Source organism: Geotrypetes seraphini, chromosome 5, assembly GCF_902459505.1.
Source record: "Geotrypetes seraphini chromosome 5, aGeoSer1.1, whole genome shotgun sequence".
Classification (NCBI taxonomy): Eukaryota; Metazoa; Chordata; class Amphibia; order Gymnophiona; family Dermophiidae; genus Geotrypetes; species Geotrypetes seraphini.
The window spans coordinates 136,963,408-136,979,535 of NC_047088.1; the positions used below are offsets into that span (position 1 = coordinate 136,963,408).

General features: G+C 44.5%; 1 protein-coding gene across 8 annotated transcripts in view; it reads left to right on the forward strand.

Annotated features, from left to right (window-relative positions):
- Positions 1 to 16,128, forward strand: part of PIKFYVE (phosphoinositide kinase, FYVE-type zinc finger containing) — a 936,520-nt gene that overhangs the window by 683,278 nt on the left and 237,114 nt on the right. For all 8 annotated transcript variants that reach the window (XM_033947121.1, XM_033947126.1, XM_033947127.1 and 5 more), the window contains one exon: positions 10,918 to 11,072. In XM_033947121.1, the coding sequence (XP_033803012.1) occupies positions 10,918 to 11,072 (155 nt within the window). The remainder of the gene's footprint in view (positions 1 to 10,917; positions 11,073 to 16,128) is intronic.

Here is a 16,128-nt window from a genome sequence, read left to right on the forward strand (position 1 = left end):
TTAGATTTCCACCATCTTAGAACCTTCTACTGTTTTATCCTCAAAGCAGGATCAACCAGGTTTTTTTCTTGCAACATGTCTTCCACTGTTCCATCAATGTTTATACAGTACCTTTTAGAAGACATCCATTTACTTTATCTTTTTCCCTACACCTGTTCCTTAATAAACATTTGCCATACCACTTTTACTCCATCTTCTTTTTGATTCCAAAAGCCCAGAGGTTTGGGAGTGGCTGTAGAGAAGGAGGCCATTATATATTTTTTTAAAATTTTAATTTTTTTTTTTTTTTGAGAACGACTTTCTCTTCACTTAATTACTATGCCTTCAGATCATCCTCCAAGAGAGTCTCTTTTCAAGACATCTCTTCTTCTTTGGGAGATGGTATCTCTTCTCCTCAAAGAAAAGTTTCACCTCTGCAGAGGAACCGGGGATTTTACTTCTGGTATTTCCTCATCCCAAAAGGGAAGGGAGGTCTATGGACAATTGTAGACCTCAGGGGCCTGAACAAATTTCTGCTTGGGGGAAAAGTTTCATATATTGCCTCTGATAACTTTATATTCCCTCTTAGATTGCAACGACTAACTATGCTTTCTAGATCTGCAAAGAAGTTTCTTCTCATATTCCAGTACATCCAAACTTTCTGGAAATTACTCAGATTTCAGATACGCAGCACCATTATCAATATAGAGTCATGCCTTTTGGCCTTGCATCCTCTTCCAGAATATTCATCAAGTACCTGGTTGTAGCGGCAGCAGCCTTACAGGTGCAGGGTCTCCAGGTTTTTCCTGTCCCTGATCCAACCTCGCAAAGGGTTCTCGCATGACTCAGTTCACAATTCTCTTCTTTCAGCATTTGGGATTCGTAATCATTTTTCCCAAATCCCAACTTCAACCATTTTGAAATCTGTGATTTATCAGAGCTCTGCTATACACCATTTATCTCAGACCGTTTCTCCCTCAGCAAAGACAACAAAATTTGATTCAGCTTTGTGATCAGACTTATCTTCTCCCATCAATCTTGGCCAGACATCTGATGGTACTCCTGGGTCACATGGCTTCCATGGTCCATGTTACTCCGTTTACAAGACTTCATTTCAAGACTCCTCAATAGACTCTTGCATGTCTGTGGTCTCAAGCTCTTGACCCATTGTCTCAACACATTACACTTTGACTATCTCTGCAGTGGTGGATGATCTCATGTTCTTATTGACCCCATAGCCATCGTATATCTCGATTTCCAAAAAGCCTTCGACAAGGTACCCCACGAGCGCCTACTGAAGAAACTGTGGAGCCACAGGGTGGTAGAGGACGTGCACAGATGGATCAGGAATTGGCTGGCAGACAGGAAACAGAGGGTAGGAGTAAAGGGACACTACTCGGATTGGAAAAGGGTCACAAGTGGGGTCCCACAGGGGTCAGTGTTGGGACCGCTGCTGTTCAACATATTCATAAACGACCTGGAAACAGGGACAAAGTGCAAAGTTATAAAATTTGCAGATGACACAAAACTCTCCAGTAGAGTCAGAACTACTGAGGATTGCAAAGAATTACAAGGAGACCTGAACAGACTGAGTGAATGGGCAAAGAGATGGCAGATGAGCGTCAATGTAGAAAAATGTAAGGTCTTGCATGTGGGGAAGGGGAACCCAATGTACAGCTATATGATGGGAGGGAGGGTACTGGGAGAAGGCAGCCTAGAAAAAGACTTGGGGGTATTGGTGGATAAAACAATGAAGCCGGCAGCGCAATGTGCAGCGGCCTCAAAGAAAGCGAACAGAATGTTGGGCATAATCAAAAAGGGTATCACTACCAGAATGAAGGAGGTTATTCTACCACTGTATCGAGCTATGATTCGCCCACATCTGTAGTACTGTATCCAGTACTGGTCGCCGTACCTTAAGAAGGACATGGCGATACTCGAAAGGGTCCAGAGAAGAGCAATAAGGATAATAAAGGGTATGGAAAATCTTTCATATGCTGAAAGGTTGGAGAAGCTGGGGCTCTTTATCCTGGAAAAGCGGAGACTTAGAGGGGACATGATAGAGACTTATAAAATCATGAAAGGCATAGAGAAGGTGGAGAAGGAACAGATTCTTCAGGCTAACTGGGCCAACAAAAACAAGGGGGCATTCAGAAAAATTGAAAGGAGACAGATTCAAAACGAACACTAGGAAGTTCTTCTACACTCAGTGGGTGGTGGACACCTGGAATACACTCCCAGAGGTGGTGATAGGACAGAGTACAATATTGGACTTCAAGAAAGGATTGGATGACTACCTGAAGGAGAAGGGGATTGAAGGGTATAGCTACAGGTAATAAATGAATAGAGAATAAACAATTTAGGTAAAGGACCACTTACAGGTCACGGACCTGGGGGGCCGCCACGGGAGCGGACTGCTGGACACGATGGACCCCCTGGTCTGACCTGTCAGAGGCAATGCTTATGTTCTACTTTCCAATGTTTTTTTGTTCCACATGCCTCCACATCAGAAGGTTCTGACCACGCACTCATCCTCCTACGCTTGTGGGGTTTATCTGGACGTTTTTTGCACTCAAAGTTGCTAGTCTACTAGAACCAGTTTTTTTTGTCTAAACCTTTTGGAACTCAGAATGATATATGATGCTCTCGAAACATTTCAGCACATTGTGACTAACTACATCCTCCTAATCCCCACGGACATTCAGATTGCAATGTATTACATAACAAGCAAGGAGGCATGGGTTCTCTCTTTCATTGTCAAGAGGCCCAGAAGGCTTGGAACTTGGTAATTGCTCAGAATATATATTTGAAGGCAGTATGCATTCAAGAGAATCAGAATTCTCTCGCAGACAGATTCAGCAGGTTTCTTTAGCATACGAGTTGATGCTCAACTCTGCAGTTCTGCATCACATATTTTCTCTTTGCGGACCCCTCAGATAGACCTGTTTGCATCCCCTCCACAATCACAAGGTGCCTCAATTTTGCTCCAGACAGTATTCTCCCCAATGCCTGGAACCGGATGCATTTCTTCTGAATTGGACACACAAGTTTCTTTATGTGTTTCCTCCAATCCCTCTCATCTTCGAGACACTTGTCAAGCTCAAGCAAGAATCTGCCACTATGATTCTAATGGCCAGGCTCAGTATCAAGGAACCAATGCCTCTTCAGACTTTTCCATCTCTTCTAACGCAGAGTCACGGATATCTTCGGCATCTCAATCTACAGGCTTTACATCTGACACCTTGTTACCTCTTGGGTTGACATGGACTGAGGTTCATCTTTGTCATACTGTCAGACATATCTTAGATTTCAAAATAAGAACCTACTTAGAAGAATGTCACAAAATAGAAATCTAAAATTCTTCAAGGATAAAGTGAAGATAGTAGCAGCCAAGAACAATGGTTCACACACAAAGATGTAGAAGTGAGATACAATTAAATTTAAGTGTGGTGGGGGGAGTCCTCAGTTTACACAACTAGACGCTAAATAGACCAAAGCGCCAGATGTCACTCTGTGTACCCAGCAGGGTTTTGAAGGTGTAACATCCCTGATCTCACCCCCATTGTGAATTAATGTGCACAAAAGTGCCTCAGTATAAATAAAAAATGTGAAAAACTACAAAAACACATTCATACTTGGCTGCTGCTATAACCACAGTGCAGCGTACATAGTTCATATCGAGCTATAGGTGAAGGAGTCCAACAAAATATAAAGCTGGAACTGATAGTAGAACATTTCGCTGTACTTATCTTAGAAGCATCATGAAAACCTTCTGCACAGCAGTGTCACCAGCAGAAATGGACATGGTTTTCTACTTGGTGTACTTTTCATCATCAAGATACTATATCTTCCTTTATATCTGCAGTTTTGAATTTCTTCTACATTTATCCAATTTAGGCCTCAAGACCACTTCGATTCGAGTTCATCTCAATGCTATCAGTGCTTTTCACAGCTCAATTGATGGTAAATTTTTTCTGGTAGCTTTTTCTGAAATACTGCCTGCATATGGAAAAGGAGAGCAAAGAATGAAAAACACAGAGGACTTTAATAGATGGCTCAGAGCCTGGTGTCATCAAGAAGGCTTCAGGTACATAGGAGGATGGGGAAATACATGGAAGGACAAGAAGCTATATTGCACTGATGGGCTACATATTACTACAGCAGGAAAAAGAAACCTTGCAGAGAAATTTAGACAATATTTTTCTAGGCATTTAAACTAGAAGGTGGGGGTGGTGTATGTACGAAGGACAATTATAGAAACCACCCCCGGCAAAAGAAAAGATGTGATAGTAGTAAAGGCTGCAACATAAGCAATATCAGCAACTCATTTCTTAGTATTGCAACGGAAAGTGAAACGACACAAAAATCCATACGAAAAAGGAGATTATCGCTGAAAAATAGCTGGAAAGCGATGACCACAAATGCTCGCAGTCTAAGCAACAAAGTTCATGATCTGCAAGCCCTGATATTAGAGGCAGATCTAGATATTGTTGCTATCACAGAGACATGGTTCAGTGAATCACATGGATGGGATGCAAACATACCGGGATATAATCTTTTTAGGAAGGACAGAGATGGTCATAAAGGTGGAGGAGTAGCTCTCTATGTAAAGATCAATATCCAAGCGACCGAAATGCAAGGGACCTGGGGAGAGGAAGAAGCGATATGGATTGCTCTGAAAAGAGAAGATGGAACTTCTATCTACGTGGGTGTAGTCTACAGACCTCCGACTCAATCGCAGCAAATTGATAAGGATCTGATTGTGGATATCCAAAAGTTTGGAAGGAAAGAGGAGGTTCTGCTGTTGGGAGATTTCAACCTGCCGGATGCGGACTGGAATGTTCCGTCTGCGGAATCGGAAAGAAGTAGGGAGATTATGGATGCCTTTCAAGAGGCTCTGCTCAGACAAATGGTGACGGAACCCACAAGGGAAAAAGCGATATTGGATCTGGTCCTCACAAATGGAGAGAGTATCTCTAATGTTCGAGTGGTTGCTCACCTGGGTAGTAGCGATCATCAAACGGTTTGGTTTGATATAACGGCTAAAGTGGAGAGCGGCCGCACGATACTTAAAGTCCTAGATTTCAAACGTACGGACTTTAATGCAATGGGAAAGTACCTGAAGAAAGAGCTGTTAGGATGGGAGGACATAAGAGAAGTGGAAAGACAGTGGTCTAAGCTGAAAGGAGCGATAAAAATGGCTACGGACCTTTATGTGAAGAAAATCAATAAAAACAAGAGAAAAAGGAAGCCGATATGGTTCTCCAACCTAGTGGCTGAGAAAATAAAGGCGAAAGAGTTGGCGTTCATGAAATATAAAAAAAACCAAGAAGAGGAGAGCAGAAAGGACTACAGGGTGAAACTGAAAGAAGCCAAGAGAGAAATACGTTTGGCGAAGGCACAGGCGGAAGAACAAATGGCTAAAAATGTAAAAAAGGGAGATAAAAATTTTTTCAGATATATTAGTGAAAGGAGGAAGATATGGAATTGCTAGGCTAAAAAATGCTGGGAACAAATATGTGGAGAGTGATGAGGAGAAAGCAAATGTGCTAAACAAATACTTCTGTTCTGTGTTCACAGAAGAAAATCCTGGAGAAGGACCGAGATTGATCGGCAAAGTTACACGAGAAAATGGAGTAGATTCTGTGCCGTTCACGGAGGAGGGTGTTTATGAGCAACTTGAAAAACTGAAGGTGGACAAAGCGATGGGACCAGACGGGATCCATCCCAGGATACTAAGGGAACTCAGAGAGGTTCTGGCGAGTCCTATTAAAGACTTGTTCAACAAATCTCTGGAGACGGGAGTGATTCCTGGGGATTGGAGGAGAGCGGATGTGGTCCCTATTCATAAAAGTGGTCACAGGGATGAAGCAGGAAACTACAGGCCGGTGAGCCTCACTTCAGTTGTTGGAAAAATAATGGAAGTGTTGCTGAAAGAAAGGCTAGTGTATTTCCTTGAATCTAATGGGTTACAGGATCCGAGGCAACATGGCTTTACAAAAGGTAAATCGTGCCAAACGAACCTGATTGAATTTTTTGATTGGGTGACCAGAGAGCTGGATCGAGGACATATGCTAGATGTAATTTACTTGGATTTCAGCAAAGCCTTTGATACAGTTCCTCATAGGAGGCTGTTGAACAAACTTGAAGGGCTGAAGTTAGGACCCAAAGTGGTGAACTGGGTCAGAAACTGGCTGTCGGACAGACGCCAGAGGGTGGTGGTTAATGGAAGTCGCTCGAAGGAAGGAAAGGTGACTAGTGGAGTCCCTCAGGGTTCGGTGCTGGGGCCAATCCTGTTCATTATGTATGTAAGTGACATTGCTGAAGGGTTAGAAGGAAAATTGTGCCTTTTTGCAGATGATACCAAGATTTGTAACAGAGTAGACACCGAAGAGGGAGTGGAAAATATGAAAAAGGATCTGCAAAAGTTAGAGGAATGGTCTAATGCCTGGCAACTAAAATTCAATGCAAAGAAATGCAGAGTAATGCATTTGGGGATTAATAATAGGAAGGAACCGTATATGCTGGGAGGAGAGAAGCTGATATGCACGGACGGGGAGAGGGACCTTTGGGTGATAGTGTCCGAAGATCTAAATGCGAAAAAACAGTGTGACAAGGCAGTGGCTGCTGCCAGAAGGATTCTGGGCTGTATAAAGAGAGGCGTAGTCAGTAGAAGGAAGAAGGTGTTGATGCCCCTGTACAGGTCATTGGTGAGGCCCCACTTGGAGTATTGTGTTCAGTTTTGGAGACCGTATCTGGCGAAAGACGTAAGAAGACTTGAGGCGGTCCAGAGGAGGGCGACGAAAATGATAGGAGGCTTGCGCCAGAAGACGTATGAGGAGAGACTGGAAGCCCTGAATATGTATACCCTAGAGGAAAGGAGAGACAGGGGAGATATGATTCAGACATTCAAATACTTAAAGGGTATTAACGTAGAACAAAATCTTTTCCAGAGAAAGGAAAATGGTAAAACCAGAGGACATAATTTGAGGTTGAGGGGTGGTAGATTCAGGGGCAATGTTAGGAAATTCTACTTTACGGAGAGGGTGGTGGATGCCTGGAATGAGCTCCCGAGAGAGGTGGTGGAGAGTAAAACTGTGACTGAGTTCAAAGAAGCGTGGGATGAACACAGAAGATTTAGAATCAGAAAATAATATTAAAGATTGAACTAGGCCAGTTACTGGGCAGACTTGTACGGTCTGTGTCTGTGCATGGCCATTTGGAGGAGGATGGGCAGGGGAGGGCTTCAATGGCTGGGAGGGTGTAGATGGGCTGGAGTAAGTCTAAACATAGATTTCAGCAGTTGGAACCCAAGCACAGTACCGGGTAAAGCTTTGGATTCTCGCCCAGAAATAGCTAAGAAGAAAAAAAAAAAAAAAATTAAATTGAATCAGGTTGGGCAGACTGGATGGACCATTCGGGTCTTTATCTGCCGTCATCTACTATGTTACTATGTAAATCTCTGCTCATCCTGTTGTGTCCAGATTCATTAACAGACCTTTTCAAGGTCAAACCACCTCCAGTGTTTTGGGCTTTCAATGTTGTTCTCTCTAGACTTATGAAGTCTCCTTTTGAACCAATGTCTTCGGCTTATCTGAAATACCTCTCTTGGAAAGTGTTTTTTTTTCTCATCTCCCTTACCTCTTTTCGAAGAATAAGTGAACTTCAAGCACTGGTGGCAGATCCACCGTTCACAGTGTTTCATCATGACAAAGTTGTGCTTTGCACCCATCCGAAGTTCCTTCCAAAAGTAGTCATGGAGTGTCATCTAAATCGATCTACCGTATTTCTAATGTTCTTCCTAAGCCTCCTTCTCATTCTGGAGAAACGGCTCTTCATATTCTCGTTTCAAATGAGCCTTGGCTTCCTACTTACAAAGAATTCAGTCACATAGAGCATCTCTTCAACTTTTTGTCTCCTTTGATCCTAATATGTTGGGATGTCCTGAATCCAAGAGAACTATATCTATATGGTTAGAGGTTTATATCGCTTTCTCTTATTTTAAGGCTGGGCTGCAACTGGGAGTTGCGTCACAGTCCACAAAGTACAAGCTATGGCAGCTTCACTTGCTTTCCTACGCTCAACTCCTATTGATGAACTCTGTACAGCAGCAACTTGGTCCTCAGTTCATACATTCACATCTCACTACTGTCTGGAATTTAATTCCAGATGTGAGGGTCACTTCAGCCAAGCCATCTTGTAAAATTTATTTTCTTAATAGCTAACACTCCCTCCATTCCATTGTAGTAAGCTAGAGTTCCACATGTGAGAATATGCTGCCTGCTTATCCTGGGATAAAGCACAGTTACTTACCATAACAAGTATTATCCAGCGACAGCAGACAGATATTCTCACAACCCACCCCTGGCTGGCTTCTTAGCTTGCTTACGGAACTGAGGGTGATCCTGAGTTAGGCAGGAAGACACACATGCACGATGCAGGCAGTCGTGAACTTAAGTTCTTAAAGTGGTGATGCACTTTTAAAACTGTCTGTACTGGGGCTCCATGGATGACATTTAACCCACATGTGAGAATATCTTTCTGCAGTCCCTAGATAACACCTGTTACAGAAGTAACTGTGCTTTATGGTAATGGTCTCTTTATTTGGATGGAGTGTATTAAAAAACAACAAACAAAAAACAAAAGCTATAATGTAAGTCACAGAGCCACTGTCCTTTTTGCCCATTGGTAAAAGGTGTGCTTTGATGCACATATATTTTATCAAGTACATGCTGTGACAGGGACACCCAGCTACCTCCTCACAGCTGGCTAGAGCCCTGTCCGATTGAGCGGATGGTTGAGTGTTTACACCTAGTGCCCAAGATGCAATGCCTGCCCTGCACACTCTGGACTTGGCTTTAGGATATCAGGATTTTCACAAAACAATACACAGTCTTAATTGATGGGAAAATAAAGAGTTCTGCTTTATTTTCAAGCTTAAACAAAAATTGACTTTAGTTTGTAAGGAACCAAAATTCATGAGCTTAGTCCAGACATGGGCAAACTACGGCCCACGGGCCATATCTGACCCGTTTAGCTTTCAAATCCGGCCCGATGGAGGGTCTGAACCGCGGCCTTCTGTCACCTCCGGGTCGGGTGCCGACATGTTCTGATACACGGCATGGCCTCTTCCGGGGGTACATGTGCAGTTGGTGGTGCTCTTGCAAATTAAAAAAACAAAATACTACCCGCGGCCATATCGACGGCCGGGGTGCTGTCGGTTTGCTGGTGTTGTTCTCTGGTGGTCCTGGGCCCTCTCAGTTCTGGCGGAGGTGTGCTGTTTGACCCAGTTGATGGGGCCGCTGTGACGAGGTGCGCGCTTGCCTGTGGCGCATCTTGGGGAAAGATGGCCCGGGCGTGCCGTGCACAGGTGTTGGTCCATGCTGCAGGCGGCAGCTTGTGCACAAATGTGAGCAGCACCAGGAAGACGTGTTGCCATGCAGGCCCAGGCCGTCCTATTCCCAGCCGCCTTCATGGTGGGTCCCGGATTGCTGGGGGCAGGAGTTGAGCACTTTGTTGGTTGCCATTGTGTTTCTATGTGGCGAATGCACGCAACTTTGTGGGAATGTTGTTTTCTCCTGCACCCCCCCCCCCCCAGCATCAACTGCGGGAATTTTGTTTCCGCCTGCAGCATCAGACACACACACACACATACACCCGTTACTGTTGGATAGGGGAGGAGGGAAGGGAGAAAAGTTACTGCTGGACAGGGGAGGAGGAAAAAAGGAAGGAAACAGCTGGCAGGGAGATTAGAGGCGGGGAATGAGTCAGGTTGGAATGGAGAGATTAGATGAGGGAAAGGGGAGAGACAGAGGAATGAGAAAATAGAGATTGATGCTGGGAAGGGGCTCAACAAAGAAATAAGGAGAGAGGGACAAAGATGCTAGATCTGGTGTAGGAGAGATAAAAATGAAGAGAGCAGTGAAGCTGGAATGAATCATGTAAAAAGGAGAGAAGGGGCGCAGGCTGGATGGAAAGGGGCAAGGGGCATAGAAAGAAGGCAGATACCATATGGAAGGGGGAGAGGGCAGACAGTGGATAGAAGGGGCAGATACTGGATTGAAGAGACAGAGAGGGTAGACGCTGGAAGGAAAGTGAAAATAAGATTAAAGCAGAAACCAGAGACAACAGTCTGCCTTTGGAGGGGGGGGGATTCTTTCTTTCTACCTTAGCCCTTTCTCTTACCATTATTCTGTGGCACATCGCTCTCCCCCCCCCCCCTCCGGTCATCCCCTTCCCCCTCGGTCGCCTGCTCACCCCCCTGGTCGCCCGAAAGTTGCGTCAGAGGAGAAGCTTCCGCCCACACACACGCGACTGCAGGAAGGCAGGCTTCGCCGGCTTCAGTAAGTTTCTTTACTAAAGCGCTGCGAAGGTAAGGGGGAGGGAGATAGATTTGGCCGTAGGGAGAGATGGAGGGGGGCCGCACAATTGGTGACCCGCATGCCTTCCCTCCCTTAACTGCGGGGACAAGGCCATTCACTGCTCCACGGGGCGGGGTGGATTGCCTTGTCCCCTTGCCCGTAGTGAGCACTCCCCCCCCCCACCACCGTTTCGGCGGGTTACCCGCAGCTACCCACGGGTAGCTGCCACCGTGTCATTCTCTATTTGGTATATCAGGTCTTAGGGACTTGAAAAAAAATATCTCAAGTAACATTTTAGTTTTCTTCTTCAGGACAGTGTGTCTTGTGTCTAAAATGAGTCTCTAAAATAAAGAAACAGAAAATTACTAAAGTAAATACACTATGCAGTTTTTGCCTGAAGAGCAGTGGAAGATTTCTACAGATTGCTAGTGTTCCAAGATACAAGGCTGGAATTTATATGTCAGACTGTGTTTGTTAAATATATCTTATTGTCCAATACCCATTTTCACATCTGGTTCTTGTTCTTTTAGTTTGGAACTGGAGCTCCTGACAAGACTTAATTTGTGTATTGATATAGATGGAGGAGGTGGAGTTTCGAAACTGGATTGAGAAGATCCAGGCAAGGATGCTGTCGCAGTCAATGGACACTCCTCAACAACTGCATTCAGTCTTCGAGTCTCTTATAACCAAAAAGCAGACACTGTGTGAAATGTTGCAAGCCTGGAATAACAGGTCAGTTATACTGGTAGTCTCTGTGCTGATGTACAGAAAGACAATTCTCCTACATGGAAATAAAATTTAACATCACTTATTTGATTTTGTCATGTATCCATCATTGCCCTTTTATGACCAATAGTGTATATCATGAATGAATGAACATAAGAATTGGAAACAAACAGTACACCACAGGAGTTCCACCCAAAAAAACAGCAAAGCCTAAACAAAAAGAAAAACTGTGGAACTGATGATCTTGATGCAGTCTTTATTTGAACAAGGTGCAGATCAAAGAAACCAAAATAAAAATGCACAGTAAAAGGTTTATGGTATAGACCTGACACAGGCCGTGTTTCGGTCTTGAAAGACCTTCTTCTGGGGTTCGGTACTGCTATAAGCCACAAGTTAAGGGATTGCCAAATAAGTAAAACAAAATACTGTGTACTGCAAAGGAATGTATGGAAATCTATAATTAAAACAGAGTAATCGTAGCCGTGTAAGGCAGTGCCATCTTGTGGCTTATAGCAGTACCAGATCCCAGAAGAAGGTCTTTCATAACCGAAACACGGCCCCTGTCGGGTCTATACCACAAACCTTTTACTGTGTATTTTTATTTTTTATTTGGGTTTCTTTGATCTGCACCTTGTTCAAATAAGGACTGCATCAAGATCATCAGTTCCACAGTTTTTCTTCTTGTTTTGGCTTTGCTGTTTTTTTGTGTGGAACTCCTGTGGTGAACTGTTTGTTTGTTTTCAGTTCTTATGTTAATCCATTCATGATGTACACCAGCGGTCTCAAACGCAAACCCTTTGCAGGGCCAAATTTTGGATTTTTAGGTACTTGGAGGGCTGCAGAAAAAATAGTTAATGTTTTATTAAAGAAATGACAACTTTGCATGAGAAGTACCTACAAATCCAAAATGTGGATTATCTGAAATCTGAAATTATCAGAAGCAATTAAGGAAATATTTATAAACTATAGTTTATAAATCTTTCCTTAATTGCTTCTGATAATTTCAGTTATACACAGCTGAAAGCAGTGCAATATGCAGAAAGTGAAAAACTATCAAAGTATCAACTGCAAGAGACAAGATTTTGGACCAACTATTTTGAGGCCCTTGGTATTAAAAGAATGATTCTTTATGGAAAACTTGTTTTTTAAGTGTTCTGTGGTCGCATCCACAACTGCCTTCAGCTCTCACCTCCTCCAGTACTGGACACATACACAAGCTGCACTGCCTCCAATTGTTACCTTACATTCTGGAATGTTGCCCACCTCTGCTGTAACCTCACACAAACGCTTTCCTGCGTCTATACTTGATTGTGAGGTGGAGTGGAGAGGACAATCACGTACAGACACAGGAAAGTGCTTACGTGAAGTTACAGCAGTGAGGCGGGTAACATTCCAGAACACGACCGCTGGACACTTAAGGCACAAGTTTTCCATAAAGAATCATCTAATATAATAAAATGGTAGGACGGGCATGCGCACTAAAAAATCGTGTTCCCTGATCCCGTCACGGAAACACGATTGCGCATGCGCGGGTTTTACGTCACCGAACTCTGTTCCTCCTTCACCATGCCACGCCAGCCATGTCTGCCGCCGGGCTCGAGCTCCTGGGGGCTGGCGGCGAGAGCCGCCCGGCCGGTGCTGAGGACCCGCCTCCTGCTTCCGCCCTACACTGCCAACGATCGCCTCCACAGCGTGGAACAAGTCGACGACTCCCCCCTCCCGCACCAACCGCTGCTGCTCCTGTTTGAGCGATGGCGTCAGAAGGAACATGCTACCATATGGAGAGCGGCCTGCGATGTTCAAAACAGCCGCCCATGAACCTAAGCAGGCCGCTTTGAACAGGAGCGGCAGCGGGGGCACTTCCCCCTCCTTTCAGCGGCCGGCAAACAACATGGAGGACTGCTTCCGGGAGTAATCGGCTTCCAGCCTCATATCTCAGGCCTGACCCGCGACTCAAAGGAGATATGCTGGATGGAGGGAGCAAGACAGATACTGGTTAGAAGACTGAAAATAAAGGGGGAAGAGAGAGAAAGAGAAGATGCTGGAAGGGAGGAGTTAGCAAAAAAAAATAAAAAAAAACCTCCCAAAAAAAACAAACAACTGGAGAAATAGAAGCAGATAGAGATGCAGAAAAATAAATGGAGGAAAACTGAAAGATAAGGTTAAAGTCTGAGATGGATGTAGGAGAGGAAGTGAAGACAGGAATGAGAGAAGAGCCAAATAGAATGCAAACCCTGGTAAGAAAACTGAGAGAAGAGAGCAGAAACTGGGATAAACATGAATAAAATGGCCAGACAATAAAAGTAGAAAAAAAGAATTTTATTTTAAATTTCATTAACAGAAAATGCAGTTTTACTGTAAATTTGCACTGCTTTCTTTTTATATTCCAAAGTGTATAGTGTTTTTTCTCTTTCTCTGGTGTTGAACTGCATATTGCTGGACATGGGGAGCAGGAAGAGGTGCTGATGGACAGGGGGGGAATGAAGGGAGGCCTACTGCTGGACAGGGGGAGCAGGAAGAGGTGCTGATGGACGAGGGAGCAGGAAGAGGGGTGAGGTAAAATAAAGGGAGAAGGGCTGCTGTTGGATAAGGTGAGCAGTGATGGGGTGGGGGAGGACACAGGGGAGGTAAAAGGAAGGGAGAATGAACAGGGGGAGCAGACAAGGGGTGGTGGTGGACAGCCAAGGAAAAAAAAAAAAGAAAGATAGAAATACAGAAAGCGGCTAAGGAGAGAGAAAAAGAAATAAAGACAGACACACACATATTCTAGCACCCGTTAATTTAACGGGCTATAAGACTAGTTCTTTATAATACCGAGGGCCTCAAAATAGTACCTGGCAGGCCGTGAGTTTGAGACCACTAATATACACTATTGGTCAAGATCATCAGTTCTACAGTTTTTCTTGTTTTGAACATAAGAATTGCCATACTAGGTCAGATCAAAATGTCCATTAGACCTAGTATGCTGTTTTTCAGCAATAGCAAATTTAGGTCACAAGTACATTTGGCAGGATCCCCTAAAATTCATAATTTTCATGTTATATCCCCTAGGAATAAGCAGTGGCTTTCCAGAGCTTTCCCTTAATAATGGTATATGGACTTTTCTTTCAGGAGTTTTCTAAAACCTTTTTTAAGCCCAGCTACACTAACTTTTACCAAATCATCCGGCCATGAATTCCAAAGTCTGTCTATGTATTGAATGAAAATGCATTATCAGTGCAAAAAGCAAATCATTCTGTAATACTTGGTTGTGTATCTTTGGTTACAAGATCCTGTGTAGAGAGCCTCATTTATATTTTTCTGCTCCACTTCCCATCCCTCTGGGATCTCCTGTAATACCCCAGTTTTACTCTCTACATGCAAGATGGTAAGAGCCTGTCTGTTATACTTGTGTTTATTTTAAAGTTAATTTGGTTTTTTTTAATCTGGTCATGAGGCTTTTTGGTGCTGCAGAGGCTCCCAATTTAGGGACATCTCTGGCTTCATAGAACATAGACTGGGGAGGTAGCCAAGGGGCAGTCTGCTTGGCCACCCTGCGTTAACAGTCTGGGAGCTCAGGGACCATTCCCTTGGGAGCATGGCTCGCTCCAGGTTTTGTCTGCAAAGAGCTTGAGCACAGGCCCCATGGCGGTTTTTCACCAGGTGCCGACTGCATTTCCTCTCCCAAGTTCACGCACGAGTTCCAGTGGGGTTTGTGGTCCGTCCAGCCAGTTGGACTGAGGGCGGTCTGAAGAAGCAAGCTATCTGGATCTCCTGGCTTGTCTGAGGCAGAAGTTCTCTGGATGCAGTTTCAGCCCTTTTGCAGCTCCCAGCACCAGCATAACACAGTGAGTAAGACTGTGACAATCAGGGGGCGGGGACGGTCTTTAAATTATATTTTTAAAGGTTTCTGGGGTCTAGGGACAGGGTCCCCTACCTCTAAAATCCTGTTCCCTGAATTTTTTGAACCCCCTTATTTAGCTTCCATGGGGCAGTTTTTAGTGCTAAAATCGCCTCCATGGTGGCCATCTTGAGTGGGGCAGGAGCAACTGACTTAGCCTCCTCTAGAGGTATGAGGTCCCTCTTGGAGCAAGTTCCAGGTCAGAAATCCCAGATAGAGCCGGGAAATGGCGAAAGGATGTCCCAGATGAATCGCAGTCTATTGTAAAATCCCATAGTGGACCACAGGAGTACCTATCAGAATCTTCTGAGTGTCCTGATCCAGCTTTTGCTGCATAATTTATAAGCATGATGTGCAAAGCGTACATAAATTACAGTGGTTGCAGTGATGCCTTGGGGGTTGCAATGGTGGTAGCGCCAGGAGTTATTCCCTCTTAGGACACATTTTCCTTGCAGCAAAGCCATGCGCAAGATGCGGGGGTAAAGTCAGAAGAGGACTGGGATAAAGTGAATCCGGTATCTATGCCTTTACTGTCCCAGTCGGGTTCCTCAGTATTAGTTGGCTTGGCCTGGGAGAGCCTCGTGCCTGAGAGAGTCAGGTTCTGACCAGGTGGTAGCCTTGGATCTCAGAGGACCCAACTGTGCTGCACAGGCTGTTTAAGCCATCAGCGCTTTTGGAGATTGTTACTAAGTCTCTCCAAGAATTAAAGATAGAGAATTCTCAGGCCTCGACTTCCCAGTACTTGCTCATGAGCAGCAACATGGCTCAGACCAAATGCTTTCCCTCTCATCCGGACATTACTAAGATGCTCACAGACCATTGAGAGCCCATCGAGTGGCTTAGACCATGACAAAACTTTACCCGGTAGATGCAGAATTTCATCACCTGTTCAGTCCACCAAAGGTGGATTCCCTGCTGGCACAGATTACAAAGCATACCTCACTCCTCAGTGAAGGGGGAGTGGTGTTCAAGGATACACAGAACCACAGGCTGGACTTTATCCTTAAGAGACAATTTGAAACCGTGGCGTCGTATGTTGCACGGGCTTGCCAATCAAGATTACGCCATTCGCCGGAAGTGGATGCTGATGCCGATTCCAAACCAAACATTCAACCACTCCCCTCTCAAAGGCACACAGCGCAAGAAATTATATGATAGTCTACTAACGACTCAAGCAGCAAA